Below are 24,436 nucleotides of genomic sequence, written 5' to 3'. Positions count from 1 at the left end.
GGTGTTTCAAGCAGCAATGAACTATAGGCTCTCCATGCTTTCAGGTAATTTTTTTAAAAGGCACAAGGCTTTTATTTTCAGAGAATGGGTCCCTGCATATGAATATATGTCACTTCCAGAAAGTTAAAAAGATCCACATTATTGGCTGATTATCTTAAATAGGTCGTCAATGTAGTTGTAACATACTCAGAATTGTCCGGCAAGTGCTGCCCAATTGCAGTATCACATCTAACAACAGACATTTTGTTCCGTATTTTGCATGTGTGGGCTGGGTGTGTATGGTCAGTATTCTGCCTACTATGAAATATTGAAGGATCATGTTGTTTGATTCAATCAGCCAATTGTTCTGTCTACCACAAGCTTACCTCCCCCGGTCAATATATCACATCAGGATTCACAAAGCTCTACATGCTATAAAATTGGCCTCTTCAGCAATCATGGAGATACGGCCATAGCATTTGCCTACCTTGCAATGTCACAGAAATTGAGTGCAGCAAAGCTTTCCTGTAGGTTCATAGATATCCTGATCAAACCATTATTCACTTTGTTATCCCACAAACTTGCAACTGGGCCAAGGACTACTGCTTTTGCACTTGAAAAGTGTCCAGTCTACCTCTTGGTCAGGCAAAACCACTATGGTATCTCAAAAATTTGAACAAAAGGTTAAGTAAGCCATTTCGCACTGCTACTTTGCAGTGAAAGCATGAGGTGTATTTTCCACGAGCAGGATGCTGTTGTCGGTCCAGAAAGATGTCCTGCCTCCCATACAATTGAACGAGGTTTTGTTTGAATTTCAGTGCCTGTGTGCTGCCAGGACTGTACTGCAAACAAAAGGACTATGTTTAAGCCTTGCGCCTTTTTTTGAACTACACAAGAGCTTGGGGAGGCAATCGTTCCCTGCGGCTTTCTCCATGACAATGCCTTGGACAATCAGAATCAACTTGCCAACCAATAAGCGCTCTTTTCTCCTGTGGTCTATATTGTTGCAATCGTTTGAAATTTGTCATTCTCATGTTTGTCCTGCTGAGAGCAAGATGTAAAGCTTTGGCAGCATGTCTCTCTTTTCAGCGATATTTGAGCAATTGTTTGCCTTGGCTTTTCCAATGTCACTGAATTGTTCTGCACTTCCTTGGTGGTTCTTTCAAATTCAGACAGTGCATTAACTCATTGTGTCAGATCCTCCCATGCATGAGATGAATGGGCCCTAGTTGTGTAACTCGCTGACCCAAATATTTCCTTTTGAGAGCCAGCACTTCATTTATAAGCAACAATATCACACAATCAGTGAAATGTGCTTTTCTCATATGGATCGTAGTCATGATGTCTCCTGTTACTCTGCTCTTATAGTAATTTCAGTGACCACAGCCGGTTTTATCACAACTATTAGTGGCGTTAAAGTACTTAGCAGTCCCTCGTGCTCAGTGGTGGTTTTTTTAACTGCTGACCTGAGGCATAAAGAGTTCAATTATTGCCCAGTGGAGAGTTCAAGCTGCGTTCAATTATTTGCCTTATTAGCGGAATTACTGGCAACAACGCCAGAAGTGGAGCAATTAGCTTCAGATGTCCAGAGGCCAATCAAGCACAACAGCCAAGTTGTCTCAGGAGTGTCTGAAAAAAGTGGTCGTGGCATAAAAGTTGAGAGCAGTAGTGACCCTCACTGTCGCATGCTGTACATGGCAGAACATTCACTCTCCCTGCAGCTCTTTACCGGGTCGGCTACCATAGTCGTTCTCAGACTGAGGTGGGGTTGTCCATAGAGTCTTTCCAGGCAGACCAAGAGATAATATGTCAGTATGAGAGGCAAGAGTGGAGTGCAACTGCCCACATGTGCAACACAAGAGTGTGCTGGCTGCCTCAGCTAAGGAGGGTGTGGGCAGAGCGGAGAGCAACATGAAAGCCAATATCGGTTTTCTTAAAGGCATTATTAAAACATGAGTTACATGCAGGACTTTATGTGATAAGTAATACAATTTAGATGGGGTGTTGAGGTCTGTGACTCCACATTTTTAAAGGAGCCCTGCACCTAAAAAAACCTTGAGAACTGCTCCCATATCCTCCCTGCACGTGAAGAATCTAGTGCACATCTGCAGCACTGTGCTTCAGTTGCTAACTCTGCTGCTCAGCCTACGACCCATCATGAGTCTTACAACGCTATTACGCTGTTGGAACACCCTCTACTCTTCTGCTGTACTGGAAGACCCAGAGTGTCGTTCTTGCATCCATTCTGTTAAGTGGACATTTCCCCTGCAAGTGTAGTAGGAGGACAGGGTGGATAATGCCAGCGCAAGCTGTTTATGTCTTCTTTCCTCTTCAAAGGAACCTGGCATAACATTAGTAAGGAAAATAAAGTCACCATCGTCCCAGGTGGCCATAGGCTTCTTTCCCCTTTGAGGGGGAGAGCTGACTGGTGGTGAGTTAACCGGAGGATCGCTACACCTCAGGTGAGGGGCAGGGTTGAGAAGGAGGGGCCTTCATGAATAACCTCAGCCGGTACGGGAATTGAACCCACGCTGTTGGCTTCAGTCAAGGTTTTCTCTTTCAGTGAGTTAACTAGCATCACATCTGATCTGGAGTGAATTGACATTCATTGGATTGAACTGTGCTGCCAAGGAATGCTGTGATCCCTGGTTAATTCATTTGATAGGCAACCCATTGTGTGGAAGGGGCTGGTACACATTCTGCTGCAAGTGCTGAGAAGCAACAATCCTGGACTTCTGCAGCTGGTTCCCGTCAAAGTCCACTTGGTCAAAAGGCGCTCTCTTTCCTACAGTATTACTCGCTGGCACCTGGACCATGAGGGCTGAAACCTGCCATCGTGCAGACGCCGGAAATTCAGTGCAGAAAGAAGATAAAAGTGCTGCCAGCAGCCTGCAGTCAAACAAATGAAAATAACAGTAATATTTTCTTTGGGGATTCAGAAATAAAATCATGACCTGGTGGGATTCTGCCCTTTGGTTGGTTTGTTTATCTGGGGCCAGTTGAGCTCAATTGGCTGGTCAGCTGGTTCGAGATACAGAGTGAAGCCAACAGCGTGGGCTCAATTCCCGTACCGACTGAGGTTATTCATGAAGGCCCCTCCTTCTCAACCCTGCCCCTTGCCTGAGGTGTGGCGATCCTCCGGTTAACTCACCACCAGTCAGCCCTCCTCCTCAAAGGGGAAAGAAGCCTATGGTCACCTGGGACTATGGTGACTTTATTTTGCTTACTAATGTTATGCCAGGTTCCTTTGAAGAGGAAAGAAGACATAAACAGCTTGAGCAGGCATTATCCACCCTGTACTCCTACTAATGGACATGTGTAGGAGCGGCAAAATCTCCAACCCCAGCAGGTTGTCCAGGAAACTTCACTGGATGGTTAGTACCTGGCAGAACCAAGGCCCAGTCTAATTTGCAGCCAACCTGTAATTGGTCGGTTCACACTAAAGTTACAGTGAAAACCTACTGGAATGGGCACAGTATTTTGATCTTGCATTACTTTTCACCCTCATTTTTCAGTAATGTTTGTGGAAATCCTCAAAACAGTGCCACAAGCAGGCTGGTCCTTCATTTTATTCATATATATTTTGTCAGTAAAATGGGCAAAGACGAAAAACATACTTCATAGGCATTATTCTGAGGCAATATTTCCTGTGGCAAAGCTTCACATTTTCTGTTTCATTGAGTTGACCAGGATCCGATCTGATCTGGAGTGAATTGAGATCTATTGAACTGAACTGTGCAGCCCAGGAATGCTACACAATTCCTAGTTAATTCATTTGATCGACAATAATATCCTTTCTTTTCTGCTCTCACTGATACAAAGCTTATTTACTGCATTTTGGCTGGTTTTATACACTCGGCTCCAAAATTCCTCAGGGGTTCTTCCAACCTCCAGCTGTAAATCCGGCAGGAGACGGGTGGATCCATCAGGTTAACAATGGGGATCTAGCTTTCTGTTGCTTCCTCCAGCCTTCTCGGTGTCCTATTCCAAGCCAAATGATGGCAGGATGCCGGGGCACACTGTGCCAGGATATCCTGCTTCTCCAGTTCAGTCATGGTCTGGTAATTCCATTTGCCAAGTGGGATGGGGCAGGTGAAGCATTGTGGCCTCTACATGGCTGGATGTGGGCTGTGCTATTGAGCTTCATGCTTAACATGCAGCCTGGAGCCGCTGCACAAAATATTTCCTGGATTGCAACCGTGACTACACTTTAAAAGTACTTAATTGACTGTAAATCACTTTTGGACATCCTAAGATTGTGAAAATGGTGGCACAGTGGGTAGCACTGTTGCTTCACAGCTCCAGGGTCCCATGTTCGATTCCCGGCTTGGGTCACTGTGTGGAGTTTACACGTTCTCCCCGTGTCTGCGTGGGTTTCATCCCACAAGTCCCGAAAGACGTGCTGTTAGGTCATTTGGGCATGCTGAATTCTCCCTGTGTGTACCCAAACATGGAATATGGCGACTAGGGACTTTTCACAGTAACTTCATCACAGTGTTAATGTAAGCCTACTTGTGACAATAAAGATTATTATTATAAATGCAAGACTTTCTGTCTTTCAATGAAGTGGAATGTTTTTACATTTTTTTTAATGTGGCTATGTTGCTTGCCGTTGTGAGTGAGGCCAAGGGAAGGATGAATAAAACTTGTGGGAGGGCTGGGCAAAAGTGGGTGAGTTCCGAAGTTTTCACAAGCTTGAGGTAGGCAGGTACCAGGGAGCTGCCCACCTTTCCCATTCTAAGTAGGTGCACCACCACTGGCTCTCCAAATTCCCTGGGGTCAGTCCGCCCTTTGGAATTTCACAATCAAAACCCTTCAGCTAGTTTTAACCTCACCTGCGGATTGATAAAAGCTTTATTGAAAAATAAATGAATCGGTGCTGTCCTACGAGATACTTTAGACAAATATCTTGAAATGATATGTTGTTAGTAACTGTATAAATTAAGATAAATCTATTTCGCATTTACTGAACGCAGTGCAGCACACAGCATTGACCAGCACTTCAAAAACATTAACTAAAGCACAACATCTCAAATATCAGCAACACTTCAAGATTGTAAGCATCTGACGCAGCAAAGCCCATCTTTCATTTCTTAAAGCAAAGTTTAGATTATCCCTCAAATATATAACATGACTGGCATTATTAAATATTTTATTAACTCTCACTAAAATAGCTGGTTAACAGGAGTACTCCAGCTCCTCAGGATCAAAATATTTCCCTCATCCATTGTACAATAACCTATTAACACCCAAACACACACAATCGCATGCTTTAGAAACCTGGGATCCTCCCCCTCGCTTATTCTTTTAAAAAATGGTACAGGATATAAGCATTCGCTGCATTGATCATTCAGTTCCAGAACAGAATACACAGCAGCACTTTATTAATGCAGTTTAAGTAGTTGAGCGAGAGAGAGAGAGAGAGAGCGAGATCGAGCGCGAGTGAGCTCCAGAGATACACACACACAATACACACAGACACACACGCTGCCCTGATACATGCTCTGCTCAATGGCAAACTCCGGCTGCATCCTGCTATCCAACTCAGCTATGCTCCCTCACACCATCCCCTGCACTCCGGCCTTTCTCTTTCTCCAGGAGGTAAGTGACTTATTGGAACGGGCTCCTTTGTCTTGCCCTTGGTTTATGGGGTCAAGTCTTTTGTTGCGTTGAAAGCACTGTCTATAGAGGAAGGTGCTGTCTTCAGTGTTCCGTGCTGGAGAGACAGAGCGAGAGAGAAAGAGGGAGTTATTCACATTGCCTCTATTAGGAGCCACTTCACCACAGAGGACTCCTCGCATCCTGTTTGAGGTTGAACTGGCAGCTTTTGTTTTGTGCTGGCTGTTGACATAAACCCGATTTTTTGAGCCGCAACGCAAGCAGGTCTCGGTGTTGTGAATGGGGCTGTGTGTGAGCTCAACTGTTTATCTGCAGCTGTGCTGTCAAATACCTGGGCTTTTCCTTGAGGGATCCTCTGGTGGTAGTGTGACTTCCTTCCTTGTTCTGCAGTTCCTATTGCATTTCATAGCATTACCGTGACAGCACCAGGGAAATGATAGGTGATGGTAGATATTTTAAGGTCATAAATTTCCCATTTATCAGACTAATTTATAGGCTGGGATGGAAAGGCTGCAGCAGTTTGTGTCTTCATGTATCTTCTTCCATCTGCTCAGCTAGTTTAATTCTTCTATAAATTAAGTGCTTCAAGACAGGACTCACATCCATCTTTCTCCCTGCTCTGTGGCATACCAAGCCATCTTTCCATCATTACTTAACCCTTCATATTCCCACATTCTAAATACTGGTGCTTTTTATGTTAAATCAACAAACATGAAATCTGTAAATTACTCCTGCTAACTATTAAGAAAAATAACTCATTATAAAAGATTTTTTGCAGTCATTACAAACACTTCAAAAACTGCTATTCTCCCCTCCCCCCAAAAAAAACATTGCACTAATTTATTAGTTTGATGAGATCAGTGATAGCTGTTCAATGGTGCATTATTGATAGCAATGTTCCTGAGAACGTTTTCACTGTTTTTTGTGCATGTTGTTCACCTTCGGGTTATTTGTCAAAAAATGTGAGATGAAAAAGCTTTTCCATCACTTGCACAACATTTCAGAGTTAAGTAATTTGATTTACAAACTCCAGGTTAAAGTGCTGACAACACAATAGGGAAAATATTCTTATGGTATGTCAATGCGTCTGTGATGTTCCGTGCTTGCGGGATAGTTACGCTCAGTAAAACAAGAGAATAACTTGCAGTAAGAGGTATGGCATTTACTACGGTATGTGGCATGCTTGCTACAGAGCTCTCCATTTTAACATCATTTTTGTTACAAGGCTACCGAACCTTGGCTCCCAATATTATTCATGTTCCATTTACTGCCGTTATGGAACATTCATTGTAGCACACACCTCATTATAACACACAAGATTCTTGGCTCGCTGCGACATGTTGTAATGAGGATAGAATGAATGTAAAATTTATGTCAAAGGTTGCAGAAAGTATGAAGAATGAAGATGCTGTGCCAAAATGATAATGCTTGGCTGGGGGGGGGGGGGGGCAGAAAGATACAAAAAGTTTAGCTGGTACTCATTGCACAGAACTGAGGCAGGCAGGAGGTCCCTGATAGAAAGATATACATTTTGTTCAAACTAAAGATTACTTTGAGGTTGCATGGAACATTTCAGTCTTTAATACCGTTACTTGCCCAAACCTGCATTCAAGTGCAATTGAAGTGCCTTCAGGATGTCACTCCCCGTAGTTTGCACAGCTGTTACCCGATTGCTGTGCAGTCAGTGACATTCTGTTATGTGGCATGTCATTTGGATACACAATAATGGAAAGGAAATGAGGTCTGTTGACTTTTTTTAAGGAATGTATCAAGTAGTTGACAAATGAAATTCTTGGATACAATTACAAGGAAGCGTTGACATTTTTCCAAAGGCGGGGTGAGGAGGGGGGGGGGGGGGGGGAGGAAAGGTTATCTATTTATGATACGGACGGGTGCCCTCATTTGCCACTCCCAGCAGTTGTTGCATAACATATGGCACATTTTGTGAGAATCTGAGACTGTGACAGACTTGTTCTAAATGTACCACATCGTACCTTCAGGTACTCGCCCCATTCTCTCATCACAGAATGAAGTATACATGTAAAATTTGAGTCAATTTTTGATTGAAATGGCAGTATTTACGAGTGCATAAGTAGAGTGTCCACAAGGGAGGTACAGAGCCCTTTTGTTGGGTCATTTACTGGATGTTTCCCTGACACTTCTACGCCAGTGATACCATGAAAGATGTCCTGTCAACCACTGAGTAACATGCACTGAATAGGATAGCATGCATCAGTACTCAGTGGCCTAATGTTACCCTATAGCAATGGAACATGTTTGACAGCATCACTTAATAATGCTCCATTCTGCTCTGCCTCCAAAGGCAGGCACTTTTATGTTTTTTTGTTAATTAAAATAAGTGCCCATAAAGGATACGGAAAAGCAAAATAAATTGTCAAAAGTGTCTCACTGGAGAAACAAACGATTTTGAGGACAGTTCCAGGGTATGTTCATCCACAGGGCGTGGAGGCTGTTATACTCACGACCTGACCGAACTGGCTCGCTCAGAACTTTCGCTCTCCTGGGTTATTGAGTGAGGTCACTTGTGGAATCGTTTGCATATCTCATGGTCAATCGATGGAGCACCCTGTAGCTATGTTACTGGGAAATGCTGCAGTTAGTAAAACAAAAATTGCTTTCCAATGCACTTTTCCAGCATGCAAGATTTGTAAAATGTACATGATGAAGTAAAGCCTGGGGCAGAATCTTGGTTACTATAGCTACTCACACACACAAAAAAATCCTTTGAGCTCCTTTATTTGTTTATTCATAAAATAATGCTAATCATTAAATATTCTGTGTTTTCCAGTTACTTCTGAATTTTCAATAGTCCCAGTGCTCAGAATGTACAGTAAATCGTGGGAAGTAAATGTAAATGAGGGAATATGTGCATCTGTATTTTTTTTTAATCTTCAAATGTTGAAGGTACTAAAATGTGGAGGGGACAAAGCAAGCAATGCACATGACATTAATTTTACCATAATTTTCACTCAGACTACAAGGTAAAACACAACTCTTAAGCTTAGTTGCTACCTGGAAGTGTTGGTTTACTGTAAGTGCTCAGGGATTTAGTTTGTGACGCTACAGCATGAGTATGGAAATCCCTAGGCCAATGTGGGATTTTTGATGTTTCTAAACCAATCTTTGTTTTCAGATCATAAGACTTGTTGAGGCCACACTTTCAGCTAAACAGCAATCTACTTATCAATTTCACATCAATTTCCAAGACTTGAAACCAATCAATCACCAATGAATCGATACGCAGTCTGGTATATTCACGAGGGTCTTGGCAAGTAAGGCGTTACTGCAGCAAAAGCATAATTCTATCAACAGAGAAAAAAAATTAGGATGAAAGTGGTGTGGAGATTTAAGTTGAAGCAATGTACTTTGATTTGATTTGGTTATTTTTATTGCAATAGATGCCTTTGAGAGGTTTAGAAATAAAATGATACTGCACCCTGTGCTCTCAAAGCTCTGCAGGAGCATTTCTGCACCAGCTCTATAGTAGGAAGATTAAAAATGCCTCCTTCACCATGCTGAAAAGGGGAGCTCTATTCTTTGTTGTGTGTGTGTGTGTTGCAATGCAGCATTGCACATTAAGCTTTCCACAATCTCATATTTCATGAGCTCCACAAAGTCGATCAGTCCTGCTGGGCTTCTCCAATGTTATTTGAAAAGTTTCACGATCGGTTGCAGAGCATCACCTCCCCACCCCCCAGGTATAAGTCACACAATCTCTCGGGTCCAAACTGCACTGTGATGTTGTGCATGTCACATGCTGAATTTATAAAGTGATCATAATTAATTAATGGCAAAACTGACTTTGAATAAATATGACTTGAATGCTTTGGTAGCCAGGCGTTATTGGAAATGCTGAATCATAAAAATATTTTTTTTGTTGTTGGGTTGTAAGTGGAAATGTACCTTACATTGACCCTTTGTAGTCACATTGCTTAACTAGTATTGAGTTACAGTAGCTCCAGCAGTCTAATAGCTATAATAGCTAATTCAACAATGTACTTTTAAAAATCTATTTCTCCAATCCTAGAACTTAGACCTGATAAGATTTTAATTTTGAACATTTTTGCAAAAGGTAGGGGGCGCGATCTAACGGCCTTGGCATGCCCAACCTGGGATGCAACAAGGTCAGTACATCTCACGAGAGGCTTCTTGTGAGATTTACGACGCTCACTATGTCTCGCGAGATCTAATGAGATCTCGCAGGCATCGCGATCTGGATCTCACCCTTCAAGGGCTTGATTTTGATTTGCATATTAATTGAGTGGTTAATCTCACCCGCCAGAGTTACCGAAGTACGGGATCTAACAGCCTTGGCTTCAGATCCCGCGTGGGCGCCGTTTAGCACCGGTTTCCGCAAACGAGGGCTAGGCGAACCGGCACTTGAGGGGAGGGCTCCCAAGTGATCGAGGGGCCCCGGGTGGTCGAGCACTGGGTACGGTTGTACCCTCGCACCCAAAATGCTACCCAGCTACCATGGCATTACCAGCCTTTCACCCTGGCAGTGCCTGGCTGGCATGGGCACTGCCAGGGTAACCATGTGGCATCTTGCCCATGCCAGGGATCAGGCCCAGGGGTGCCCCACCCTTATGAGGTGGGGAGTGGGGCCTCTAGTACTCTAGTATCCCCTAATTGGTAAGTTGGGGCATTGGGGATCCGGAGGCTGTGTTGGGGGGGGGGTGTCCAAAGATCGGGACGCGATTTACAAATGATGCCCCAAATCTCTTCCTGCACTGGTGAGCAGTGCAGGAAATTAGCCTAAGTGCGGCCTCGGTGGGGCGTTCCTCACCAAGGCCTGAAAATAAAGCAGACTCCCGTTTAATAGCGGGGTTGGTCTCGGCACTGCAGACACCTGGGAAAACCCCGTTAAACATGCCCAAAATGGGTAATCGGTAATCATACTGGAAAGATTTAATGCAATTTTTGGAAAGAATTTTGAGACATTTTTGTGAATGGTATGGTGAATAATAGGGAGTAACAGTTAAAGTTAACCTCAGATGCTCACACTTTAGAAGTATATATGTTTATCTGGAAGTGATACCTATTTAAATATGCATGGTGTAGATGGAAGCGTGAAAGAAGGAATTATTGTGGAAGAATTGGAACGCTCTAACACAGGCTGTTAGTTTTCATCTAAGATAGAATAAGTTTAAAAAAGCTCCCGTTGCAGCAAGATTTATCTGTCAATCTGTCTCCATTAACGCTTTGCGATCAAGGACATTAACAGAATAAAATGCAAAGTGAAAACCACAGCATAATTTGATTCAGATCTGGCAGAATCTAATGTCCAGACTGGCAGCCATATGCAGTGTCTAGCAGCACTATCTGATAAGGCTTAGTGTGGTACCAGGCCAAACATTTCAACCTACTCAAATTTCACCATTTCAATTTTTATTCGATTTCTTTTAAAACAGGATCGCTCTCTTCAAACCTTCGGGATCCAATCCACCGTAAACTTTCTTTTTGTTACACAATTGACTTTGACTTGTCATTTACATCCATCACGGAAAACTGGCAAAAGCCATTCAGCAGCTCAAAGAGCTTATTCCTTTGAAAAATTCCTGTTTATAAACGTATGACATGTGGATATGAGCTTTGTAACTTTAGCCTTGGGTAAACCCCTACTTTCATTCACTTGTACTGGAGGGAAATCATTCCTGGAAAGAGCAATCAAATGTTGAAGGCACAGAATTGGTGTTGCATTTCCAGGGGGAGTCTAGATGCATGTTCCCCCAAGAAACCTCACAGTAAAGATTATGCATTCAAATTTATTTTAAGCACTTCCATGCTTCATAATTGATGGATTTTTTAATCTAAAGAGGTAATAAGCAACGTGACATTTGACTTTTCCACAGATGAACCAGAACCCAAGTGTTACATCAACAGTTGCTTTTCCCCATCCAGCACCTCCCACCACAGTTCCCCAGAGGCACTTTGCCCCTCTAGAGTCAGTTCACAGAGACTGTAACCCATTCAACCCAGCATCCATTCATAGGGATGCTCTCTTCTCCTCCAACACTTCCATTTTGCACTTTTCCCAGTCTACTCCCCACCCCATCTGAATTCTCTTTTCAACCCGGTTCCCTTCTTCAGTCCACCACAGTTTAAACTAACAGTACTTCATTCAACCTCAATTTTTTCTGGCAGTCTTGTACCCCACCCTTTGCACACTGCTCCCCAGTTCCAGCTTGTATTCTTCTCTGCAAGCCAAAATGTTGCTGTCTTCCCAGATCTTCCTGACCTCTAGTTGGCAATCTTTTCTTCAGTTTATTCTGCTAACTCCCACCCACTGGTTCAGGCGCTATTCCTTCACAACTCACAGCCCCTCATCACCACCCCCACGCCCCCACCAGTTCCCCACTTTGCATGACGCTCTTTCCGTCCCCTCCCTCTTAAACCATCCCAGCATTTCCAACTGTCTTCCACCTCTTCATCCTATTCATTCTGGTATTTGTCCTTCCCCAGTTCTTGCGGCCCTGTTCCCAATTCCATTCACTGTGATGCCCTTTCCCTAAGTTCAAGACTTAATAAGATACACTTGCGTTTTGCTAGAACTCACTTTCTCTCCCCAAATTATTGTAGTTACTCTTCCTGCTCATTCCTTGTTGGCTAAAGTTGATCTGTCGTCCATCTCTCACCGACAGTGGTGCTTCCAGTTTGCCACGAACATTTCCTCTTGGCAATCTCAAAGTACTAACCCTGGTGTCCATCTCTTTCCTTCTTGATTCATGGACATCTTTGGTCCCTTTACCTGAAGAAGAATATACTTGCCTTAGAGAAGATGCACTGAGGGCTCCTGGATTGATACCTGACATCAGAGGGCTGTTCGATGAGGAGAGATTGCACAGGTTGGGCCTATGCTCTCTGGAGTTTAGAAAAATTAGTGGTGACCTAACAGGAACATATAACGACAGGGCAGATGCTGGGGGATGTTTCCCTGCCTATGGAATCTAGAACCAAGCGGCCCAGTCTCAGAATAAGGGATCAGCCATTTAGAATTCAGTTGAGGTGAAATATCTTCACTCAAAACTTTGGGAATCTTTGGAATTCTCTACTTAGAGATCTATGAAATCTCAGGTGTTACATTTTTCAAGACAGAGATATAGGGCGGCATTCTCCGACCCCCCGCTGAGTCGGAGAATCGCCGGGGGCCGGCACCAATCCCGCCCCCACCATGTCCCGAATTCTCCGCCACCAGAGATTCGGCGGGGGCGGGAATCGTGCAGCGCCAGTCGGCGGGCCACCCCCCCCCCCCCCCCCGGCGATTCTCCGGCCCGCTATGGGCCAAAGTCCCGCCGCTGTCATGCCTCTCCCGCCGGCGGGAATCAAAACACCTACCTGACCGGCGGGACTGGCGGCGCGGGCGAGCTCCGCGGGGCAATCTGGCCTCGGGGGGTGCCCCCACGGTGGCCTGGCCCGCGATCGGCACCCACCGATCGGCGGGCGGGCCTGTGCCGTGGGGGCACTCTTTTCCTTCCGCCTTCGCCACGGTCTTCACCATGGCCGAGGTGGAAGTGACCCCCTCCCCTGCGCATGCGCCAGGATGACGTCAGCAGCCGCTGATGCTCCGGCGCATGCGCGGACTTACGCCGGCCGGCGAAGTCCTTTCGGCCCCGGCTGGCGTGGCGCCAAAGGCCGTTCACGCCAGCCGGCGGAGCGCCAACCACTCCGCCGCGGGCCTAGCCCCTCAATGTGAGAGCTTGGCCCCTAAAGGTGCGGAGACTTCCACACCTTTGGGGCGGCCCGAAGCCGGAGTGGTCCACGCCACTCCAACACGCTGGGACCCCCACCCCGCCGGGGAGGGGAGAATCCCGGTCAGGTTTTTAGATACCAAGAGAGTCTAGGAAACTTTGAATACTGTAGGAAGGTGGGGTTGAGATAGATGTTTACTCATGATCTCACTTAACCGCGGAGCAGTTTCAAATGACTCAACGGTCGCCTTCTGCACGGATTTCTTTTATTCTTATGTATACCATTGCCAAGAGGTTTCCTTCCTTTACCCCTTCATTGTCATTGGGCTGGATTCTCTTCCGGCGGGACACTCCAATGCGCCGGCAGCGCATGCATGCCCGCAGGCTTCCCGGTAGCGTGGGGTGGCCAGAATGGGAAATCCCATTGGCAGGTGGCGAGTGCAGAAACTCCTGCTGCCGTCAAGGGCGCGACGCCCAGGAAAACGCAGCTGGCGAACTGGAGAATCCCGCCCATTATCTTTTTTTTCCTTTCACTCTTACTGGCATCATTCCCCCCATTCCTCCTCTCTTCATTGTCATCCATTCCTTTCGCCTTTCCCCACCTTTGCCTTCTGAATCCACCCTTCCTTTTCCTTCTCCCTTCACTGCAATTAATTCCTCCTTTTAGTTCTCCCATCCTTTCCCCGCTAATTTATACCAATTTAACCCCTTTCCCCTTGATTTGAATCACTTTCCTCCTTTTTTCTCTCAGTGCTGCTCCGAGCCATCTTGCCACTAACACAGGGGACTCAAGACCTTGCACATGACAGACTTCTGTTCAATTAACAATATCAGGCCTACAGTGATTCATTTAATCATCAAACGTATGCCTGAACCAAAGCGCAAATTGTTGACTGTCAGTGTAAAACGCAGGTGATTGGCATGTATGCATTTTTGTGGTTCATGTTTAGGTTCAAGTTTAAAGGGACAGCATTGCCTGGACAAGCTGGCCCAAACTCTCACATGAACGCTCATTCGCTCACCTTTGCCACATCGTTAACTTTGAAATCCAGACCCGCGGACATTTGTGACTTTCTGTGCCTTTTGTCAAATGCTTCCAGTAACTAATTTTGAAATGCAGTGATTTCTGTAAACTTAGCTGACAGACCGCTGCTAAATACTATGGTGTTTAGGTTTGCTGTGACCTGAATAACACTACACAGCCAGTTTTACTCGCAGAAAAGCACACATGGCTGCTTTTGGGCCGTTGGTCATGCGGAAAGTAATTGTTCCATTGCTTCACAAATGATTTGCAACAGCAGAGCATGTATCAATAATGTAACCCCTCTCTATAATACTCCCTTCAGGAGCAATCTGAAAACTATGTTACAGTGAAGGGCATATTGTACAGAGCACTTCCTTCATTAATCAGAAGGCCAAAAACATTGCATGTTATAAAGGCTTCTAAGCTACATTACCGGGCTTTATAATGATTGCTGCATTATTAAAAGGAAGGATTTTTTTTCACTCGTGTCAATACCACAGTCTTCTGCAATATTCTGACTGAAACTAATATGCAGTTCATTTTAAGGTCTCACATGGTAATGCAAACCTGTTGAGCAACAGTCTAGAAAATATCTGGAAAGATACTGAGAATCTAGGCATTTTGAGCAGTCGTTTCCATTCAGTCTCAGGCTACCATTGCCCTTGAAAACATAGAGAAGATATGTTCATACGTTCGTATGTATTAAGTGTCTAACTTGTGAGGAAAGGTGAAGGAAGATGGAAGGGAGGACTTTGAAGATTTGCACGGTATTTAAGAATGACAAATTTGATACAGCAAATTATTTGCCATGAAGTAGTCAAAAATGAATAAGTTGGGAGCATGGATGTTGAGCGGTCCAGTTTTAGACATTGGGGCAGGATTTACTAGCCCCGCTCACTGCCAGCAGTTCCCTATGCCGTCGAAAGTCAATTGACTGTCTTGTCCTCCCACCAGGCGGGCTGAAAAATCCCAGTCTTTGAACTTTGGGAACCTGGCTTCATAACCAGCTTTATTGCTACAGATAAGGATTGGTATTTCATCTAAAAACAGAAAATGCGAGATAAACTCAGTAGGTCTGGCAGCATCTGTGGAGAGAGAAGCAGAGTTAATGTTTTGAGTCCTTATGACCCTTCATCAGAACTAGAGAGGAGTAGAAATGTGATGGATTATATAGTGGGAGAGGGGGTGGAGAAGGTGGAGCAGAGATGAAGGTTAGGGATGGGTTGGAGTTAAGGAAGGGTGGAATGGGAACACAGTAGTTAGCACTGTGACCTCACAGTGCCAGGGACCTGGTTCAATTCCGGCCTTGGATGACTGTCTGTGTGGAGTTTATCTGTTCTCCCAATGTCTGCGTGGGTTTCCTCCGGGTGCTGTGGTTTCCTCCCACAGTCCAAAGGTATGCAGGTTAGGTGGATTGGCCATGCTAAAAGATTTCCCCTTAGTGTCCAGAGATATGCAGGTTAGGTGAGGTTATGGGGATAGGGCAAGGGAGTGGGTCTAGGTAGGGGGCCCTTTCAGAGGGTGGTGCAGACTTGATGGGCTGAATGGCCTCCTTCTGCACTATAGGGATGCTATGGACAGATTAGCAAAGATGGCACAAAGCAAAGGAAGTGTTATTGTTAGTGTTTGAGATATCTGATTGCAGTAGTTTCGGATGTAATGAATTTGTGTAGCTCAAACAATCATAAATCTGGCACTAAATTAAAAATTTCACTTAGAGAAGCCACAAGAAAGCAGGATGTACACCCTGAGAAGTTTTTGTTCCGAGGTCATGTTTGTGCAGTGTAGAAACAATTTTTCTCATACCTGACCTGGTGTTTGCTGATTTCTGAAATGGAAAGTGTTCCATTTTCCAGCATTAGTCTATCCCTGATGAGGGCAAACATTCTTAAATGTTTAAAAGGAGTAGGAAGTCAACTGAGACGGAACTTTTCAACAAAAACGATGGAATAAAACATGTGCGACATGTCATCCAGGATGGCCACTGAAGCAAAAAGTAGCTTCACGAGTCAACTCGATGATACCCTGCGCTGGTTTGACTTTAAGGTGTACTTCCATCGCAGTGGGTTTTTAAAACTTCCATTTGCCATTTTGCAGAGCCGTCAAGTGACTTATCCTCTGTCTGTATGACAAACCTTGGAACAGAATAGATCAACTTGATCACAGCTGTCAAGCAGCAGTGGAGCTGGAACTTGTGGTCAATTGGTTGTTAAAGATGCTGATGCATCATGTGGCTATTTGCAAACATTTTTTTTCCAAAATTGTTCATCCAGACGACAAATATGAAAACAAAATAGTCAGGACAGGTCTTCAATCTGCAAATCTTTATTATTCTTGCGATTACCCTTTCTGACTACAGTTCAATAACCTTTCCCTTCACGGGCTGAGCTGATTTCCCACCGACTTTCACACCACTGTCTCCCAACACAAACACAAACAGCCTGCAGTCAACCTCAGCTCATCCAGCACATCCTTTAGTTTGAAAGGCTTGTGCAGGTGAGGATCCGGGAGAGCGACACATAAGCCCATGGAAACATTACACTGAGTACTGGAATTATAATAGATACATAAATACATAGACGATAGGAGCAGGAGGAGACCTTTTGGCCCTTTGAGCCTGCTCCATTTTTTTATCACGATCATGGCTGATCATCCAACTCAATAGCCTAATCCTGCTTTCTCCCCATAGCCTAGTTCCCATACTCCCCAAGTGCTATATCAAGCCGCCTCATGACTTTATTCAATGTTTTAGCATCTGTGATAATGAATTCCACAGGCTCACTACTCTTGAAGAAATGTCTCCTCATCTCTGTCCAAAATGGTTTACCCTGAATGCTCAGACTGTGACCCCTGGTTCTGGACACACCCATTATTGGGAACATCTTCCCAGCACCTACCCTGTCTAGACCTGTTAGAATTTTATAAGTCTCAATGAGATCCCCCCTCATTCTTCTGAACTCCAGTGAGAACAATCCTAACCTAGTCAATCTCTCATCATATGACAGTCCCGCTTACCCTGGAATCAGTCTGGTAAACCTTTGCTGCACTCCCTCGTGAGCAAGAACATCCTTCCTCAGAAAAGGAGACCAAAACTGCACACAATGGGCGGGATTCTCCAACCCACCGGGTTGGACAATCGCCGGGGGGGGGGGGGGGGGGCGTGAATCTCACCCCGATGCCGGATTCTCCGGCGCCGGTTTTCGGGCGGGGGCGGGGATCATGCCGTGTTGGTCAGGGGCCGTTGGCAGCGTCACCCCCGGCAATTCTCCGGGCCCCGATGGGTCGAGCAGCCGCCCATTTTCGGCCAGTCCCGCTGGCGTGAAATGGACATGGTCCATCACGGCGGGACATGGCTTGTCGGCCGTCTAGCGGGATCCTCGGGGGAGGGGGGATGCAGGGGATCAGGCCCCGGGGGGGGGGGGCTCAATGGTGGCCTGGCCCGCGATCGGGGCCCACCAATCTGTGGGCGGGCCTGTGCCGTGGGGGTATTCCTTCCCTCCGCGCCGGCCTCTGTAGGGCTCCGCAGAGAAGAACCCCCCTGCGCATGCGGAGGAACACACTGGCAGTTCTGCGCATGCGTGGGACCATGGTGGCCCTTTGGCGCCGGCCTATTCCCCAGAAGTGCGGAGGATTCTGCAACTTCCGGGTAGCCCGACGTTGGCGTGGTTCGCGCCGCTCTTGAAGCTGGCGTCGGGCCATTACGCCAAGTGTGGGAGAATCCCGCCCAATATTCTAGGTGTGGCCTCACCAAGGCCCTGTATAATTGCAGCAACACATCCCTGCTTCTGTACTCGAAAACTCTCGCAATGAAGGCCAGCATACCATTAGCCTTCTTTATCGCCTGCTGCACCTGCATGCTTACCTTCAGCGACTGGTGCGCAAGGACACCCAGGTCCTCCTGCACACTCTCCACTCCCAATTTACAACCATTCAGCTAGTAATCTGCCTTCCTGTTTTTGCTTCCATAGTGAATAACTTCAGACTTATCCAAATTATATAAATGCCTAAATTATAATAAATGGCTTTCACAAAAATTCTAAAAAGAACCCATGAAAATGCTGAGGATTGTGAGGAAATCTAACCCTTGAGTACTCATAATGAATATTATGCCATCAAATTAGAAAGACAGATAGAATCCCTGAACATTGTCATTGGCATGATTTTATGCCATCAACACTATTACCATGCTTGTCAGAGACTTAAGGTGAGCAGAGCATCAAATTGTACTTAAGACCTCCCTGGCATGTTAGCGACCTGCTGAAATTTAATTTGAAGATGACATTCCTTGACTTTTTTTATTGACATTTTTGACATAAAATAATTCTACACTGACAGAAAATGGGCAATAATATTTTAGCTGGCAATTTTCTCTCATCTTTAAGGCTTTTTATTAAAATATACAGCATTGATTTAATCAGTGTAAACAGTGAGTAAGAAAATTAAACATTAATCAAATGGATCATATCAACCAATTATCCTTCCAGACCCTAAGGTATGGCATTCATAGATCACCCTAGTGACTTCTCCACTGCAAAGAATTTGGCTTGATAGCTTTCTCCATAAATTTTGAAGTTATATAACACCTGTCATTTGACACAGTGCCATGAAGTCTTAAGGGGAACCCCAGTGAGTTGCAATGGTACCCAGGTATGAATCATAAGTCTTCCTGTTTCTGACAAGATTAATTATGGTAGGTGCTTTTCACAAATGTCTAATCAGTGTTGGCATTGTATGTACTTAATGCAAATTATTTTCAGAAGCAACAAGATTTCTTATTTTTTTAAATCTCCCAGCAAATAGTCTCCAAGCTAGTGCTTACAACACACATAGAAATCTGTAAAAACCTGTACAAGGCCAACATGAAAGGTGCTTGGATCAAACTAATAATTGGAATTTTTAAACATGACAACATGAACTCTTCAATGACCCTTTGTTGCACAGTGCAAGAAAGCTGTGGACTTGATTCCTGCATCTGTGTTGAGTTAACCGACCTAAGCACTACCTTAAGTGTCCCTATACTCGGGAAGAGACAAAGGGGTTGACAAGGTACTTTCTCCTAATTGCTACCTAGAGGTTTCCCCTTCAAATTACACATGTAAACACGTGATGAAGACAGGATTCGGTTCAGCTAGGATGTACATCATGAATGAATAGCCTAGTGAAACTTTCCTGGCTTATATGTGATCAATAGCCTTTTGGGTTAGGCAACAGAGAGTTGACAGCAACCCTGGAATCTTACCCAGCACGAAGAAAGAAGATGGAGGAAACAGTTATTATCTTAATTGTCCCCTGGTGGGCTTAAGAAAAACATATTGCATGTGCATGAATACTAGGTTTAGAGAAGAAGTATTGGACTGGTTAAAAAAAAGATTTGATTACTTATTGGGATATCGGAGAGAAGCCCAATATTAATGTCGACTTTGCTGATGTACACAGTTTGCAGCTCATTGGTCAAATGTAAATGAGGCCCAATATCCTACGGCCTCAGGCCCACCTATTCTCAGTCAGAATTCATGGCGGTAGCACACCCTTGAGCGCTAAATAAGAAGACTTTTTTGCTTTGAAAATATTTCACATTATAGCCCTTTCATGTAATCCTATTTGCTAATGGTTTTGCTTATAACATTTTAAATCGTAATGGAAACATCTTTCATAGTCAGTTTTTTCTAAACCAACTAATTATATCCGTGGACCTGAAGATATGGTGCCCATAGATCACCCTTTCAACAATAAAGGATTTGCTTTGCAAGTCTTCTCCTTGAAATATTAGTGAACCAGATCACCTGCCAGTTTTGTTGCAATGCAGTGGAAGCAGCATTAATTTGATATGAAAATAATCAGCTGTGGAGAATAAAGTGGGCACACAACCTGCACAAACACCCTCTCCTTACTGACAATGACAATGTGGCTGTATTGGTTGGGTGGCAGTGTTGAATTGTGATGGTTCACACTCTGCTTCTGCTGAAAGCAGCATCCCCATAAAAACAAACACAATCAAGCAAGGTGAAAAACACGGTGTTTGAGCAATATTGGAAACAGGAATTCAGAATTTCATTGCGAAAGTAATGGGCAGGTTCCTCAAGTTCTAATTTGTTTTATCACAACTGTTTACGAGACTGGATCCATGACACTTTGCAGTCAGGTTTGCCAGTAGTGACAGAAAACTTGTATCGGTGCCATATAGTATCTTACACCTACAATACTTCACAATGTTAGTGACTGCTTGTTCTTGTTAATTGTATGGAAAAGGTTAAAGATATTTTTGTTTTTGAAATAAATATTCTGGCTAAATCAAATATTATTCAATTCCAATACTAATTAAGAAAGAAATGCAACAATAGTTTTCATCATGGTAACATTGAAAGGTTATTTCTCTATTGAGGTCAAATCTCAGTTTGACAATGCTGTTTGATAATGGAAAACAAGGACATGGCAGATGAATTGAACGGGTATCTTGCATCAGTCTTCACTATAAAGGATATCTCAGAAACATCTAGGAACCAAGAAATGAAGGGAGGGAGGAACTGTGGAAAATTACAGTCAGCAGAGAAGTGGTCTTGAGTAAATTGTTGGAGCTGCAGGCGGACAAGTGCTCGGGTCCTGAGGGACTTCATCTCAGGGTCCTTAAAGAAGTGTCACATGAAATAGTTGATGCATTGTTTTAATTTTCCAAAGCTCCCTAGGTTCAGGGAAGGTTCCTTTAGATTGGAAGATAGCAAATGTAAGTGCAATATTGGAACATGGTGGGAGACTGAAAGTGGGAAACTACAGGCCAGTTAGCCGAACATATGTTGTAGGGTGTGAATCACTCATTGATCTCTCTGTGGGGTTCGTTGAGTACGAGTTCCCACGGGGATATCGATGAGCGATTCGTCATGATCCTCATGAGAGTTATCACACAGGGAAAATATTAGAACTATGTTAAAGAAGTCAGAGCAGGGCACTAGGATAAGCTCAGGGTAATCAGGCAGAGTCAACATGGTTTTGTGAAAGGGAAATCATATTTAACCATCTTACTGGAATTCTTTGAGGAAGTAGTGTGCTGTGGATGAAGGGGAACCCGGAGATGTACTGTACTTAGATTTCCAGAAGGCACTTGATAAAGTGTCACATTAAAGGTTATCACAGAAAATAAAAGTTCATGGTATAGGAGTAGCATATTGGCATGGATAGAAGATGGCTAGCTAACAGGAAACAGAGTCGGTATAAATGGACCTTTTTCAGGTTGGCAAAATGTAACAAGCAATGTGCCAAGGGATCAGTGCTGGGGCCTCTACTGTTTATAATTTATATCAACGACTCGGGTGAAGGGATTGAACGGATGGTTGCCAAAACGGCTGATGACACAAATATAGGCACGAATAAATTTGTGAAGAGGACATAATGAGGCTACAAAAAGATACGGAAAGAATAAGTGATTTGGCAAATATCTGGCGAATGGAGAATAATGTGGGAAAATGTGAAATTGTCCATTTTGGAAGGAACAATAACAAAGAAACATATTGTCTGAATTGTGAGAGAATGCAGGACATGGCGATGCAAAGGGATCTGGGTGCCCTAGTGCACGAATCACAAAAGACTTGTGTGCCGGTCCAGCAAGTAAATGGGAAAGATAATATAGCTGTGGATTCTCAATTCAACGCCGCGCTAATTGGGATTCCCGATCAGGCGGGTAACGGAGCTTTGAGGGAAAGATGGGTTTCACGCTCAGGCAATGCTGCAAATCCCCCTCTGGCGGCCTCAGCGTTCTACACGCCCCACCGTGACGGGAGGATGGAAATCAAGCATTTAAATAAATGTTAATGTCAATCACTGACTAGTGAAATGTATTGCGGTGTGAAATTGAAGAAAGAACAAAGAAAAGTACAGCACAGGAACAGGCCCTTCGGCCCTCCAAGCCCATGCCGACCATGCTGCCTGACTAAAGTACAATCTTCTACACTTCCTGGGTCTGTATCCCTCTATTCCCATCCTATTCATGTATTTGTCAAGATGCCCCTTAAATGTCACTGTCGTCCCTGCTTCCACCACCTCCTCCGGCAGTGAGTTCCAGGCACCCACTACCCTCTGTGTAAAAAAACTTGCCTCGTACATCTACTCTAAACCTTGCCCCTCGCACCTTAAACCTGTGCCCCCTAGTAATTGACCCCTCTACCCTGGGGAAAAGCCTCTGACTATCCACTCTGTCTATGCCCCTCATAATTTTGTAGACCTCCATCAGGTCACCCCTCAACCTCTGTCGTTCCAGTGAGAACAAACCGAGTTTATTCAACCGCTCCTCATAGCTAATGCCCTCCAGACCAGGAAACATCCTGGTAAATCTCTTCTGCACCCTCTCTAAAGCCTCCACATCGTTCTGCTGGTGTGGCAACCAGAATCGAACACTATACGTCAAGTTTGGCCTAACTAAGGTTCTATACAACTGCAACATGACTTGCCAATTCTTATACTCAATGCCCCGGCCAGTGAAGGCAAGCATGTTGTATGCCTTCTTGACTACCTTCTCCATCTGTGTTGCCCCTTTCAGTTGAATGGAACATTTGCATTTCAATGGCTGTCACGTGATTTGAAGCCCTTTGAAGTGTACTTGGCTTTCGAGGAAGCTTCTGACACATGTAATAGTTGCTGCTTTGAACACTTTTGTCTAAGGCAGCAGATGTTGGGGATGGGCAAGTGAAAATGCAAAATGTAGAAACATACAGTACTTTTCACAGTAACTTCATGACTGTGTTAATGTAAGCCTACTTGTGACAATAAAAATTATTATTATTATTACATAGAAAATAGAAGCAGGAGGAGGTAATTCAGCCCTTCGAGCCTGCTCTGCCATTCATTATGATCACGGCTAAACAAGTTCAATATCCTAATCCTGCCCCCCCCCCCCCCCCCCCCCCCCCCCCCCCCCCCCCCCCCCCCCCCAATATCCCTTGGTCCCTTTAGCCCCAAGAGCTATATCTAATTCCTTCTTGAAATTACACAAAGTTTTTGTCTCAACTACCTTTTGTGGTAGTGAATTCCACAGATTCACCACACGTTGGGTGAAGACATTTCTCTCCACCTGCGTTCTAAAAGGTTTTCCCCTTATCCCCAAACTATGACCTCTAGTTCTGGACTCCCCTGCCATTGGGAATATTTTTTCTGAATCAACCCGGCCTAATCCTGTTAGAATTTTATACGTTTCTATGAAAGCATCCTCACTCTTCTAAATTCCAATGAATATAATCCTAACCGATTTAGCTTCTCCTCATATGACAGTTCCACCATCCCTGAAATCGGCCTGGTAAACCTTCACTGCACTCCCTCCATAGCAGGAATCCTTCCTCAGATAAGGACATCAAAACGGTACACACTACCCCAGGCGTGGGCATATACAATTGTAGTAAAACTTCTCCCTATTCCTATACTCAAATCTTCTCGTTATAAAGGCCAACATACTATTTGCAATGATTTTTAACTCTACTACCTGGATTGCTCTTCCGCTTTCAGGTGATTGATTGAGATCTTTGATGGAGGTCTCTGATGTGTGGGGTCTCAGATGGGGATTTCTTTTAGGGGTTCTGATGAGGGGTCTCTGGTGGGGATCTATGTAGGGGCTTTTGAAGGCGGAGTCTGATGGGTGATCTAATGGAGAGGAGCTCAAAATAGCGGCCCGATACTGGGATTCTGATGGAATCCGGTGAACTCTCCACCATGCATAAATGGTAAAAGAAAGAGAATCGCATACCGGGCCCCAATCCTAGTACCAGCTGGTGGGAGCACTTGTACTCCAGAATAAAGAATCCTGGTCACAATGTTACAATTTATTGCGATGGTAATTGAATGCAAAAGTAGGGAGATTGTGCTTCAGTTGTCCAGGGCACTAGTGTGACCACATCCATGTACAGTGTTTGCAACTTTATTTAAGGAAAGATGGAAATGCATTGGAAACAGCTCAGATAATGTTTGCTAGAAGAATGCCTACAGTGGGTGGCTTACCTTATGAGAAATGGTTTGACCGGCTAGGATTGTATCTGCTGGGGTTTAGAGGAATCAGATGACTTGACGAAAACATAAGATCCTGAGGCGTCTTGGCAGGCTGGTTATGGAGAGGGTGTTTCCTCTTGCG

General features: G+C 44.5%; 1 protein-coding gene across 28 annotated transcripts in view; it reads left to right on the top strand.

The window, feature by feature from the left end:
• Positions 1-24,436, top strand: part of rbfox3a (RNA binding fox-1 homolog 3a) — a 1,730,437-nt gene that overhangs the window by 1,233,787 nt on the left and 472,214 nt on the right. For 5 of the 28 annotated variants that reach the window (XR_005457927.1, XR_005457926.1, XM_038776730.1 and 2 more), the window contains exon 1: positions 5,425-5,580. The exons of 8 other annotated variants lie outside the window; for them this stretch is intronic. Coding sequence is in view for 15 of the 20 variants with exons in the window: in XM_038776730.1 (XP_038632658.1) it covers positions 5,479-5,580 (102 nt within the window). In the remaining 5 variants the exon portion in view is untranslated. Of the gene's footprint in view, positions 1-5,407; positions 5,581-24,436 lie in introns of those variants that run through there. 15 more of the 28 variants (XR_005457923.1, XM_038776724.1, XM_038776725.1 and 12 more) reach the window with 10 other exon arrangements.

This window comes from Scyliorhinus canicula, chromosome 18 (genome assembly GCF_902713615.1).
Source record: "Scyliorhinus canicula chromosome 18, sScyCan1.1, whole genome shotgun sequence".
NCBI classification, from domain to species: Eukaryota; Metazoa; Chordata; class Chondrichthyes; order Carcharhiniformes; family Scyliorhinidae; genus Scyliorhinus; species Scyliorhinus canicula.
Note: the sequence above shows the minus strand (reverse complement) of the source record. Positions and strands in the feature narration are given on the sequence as shown.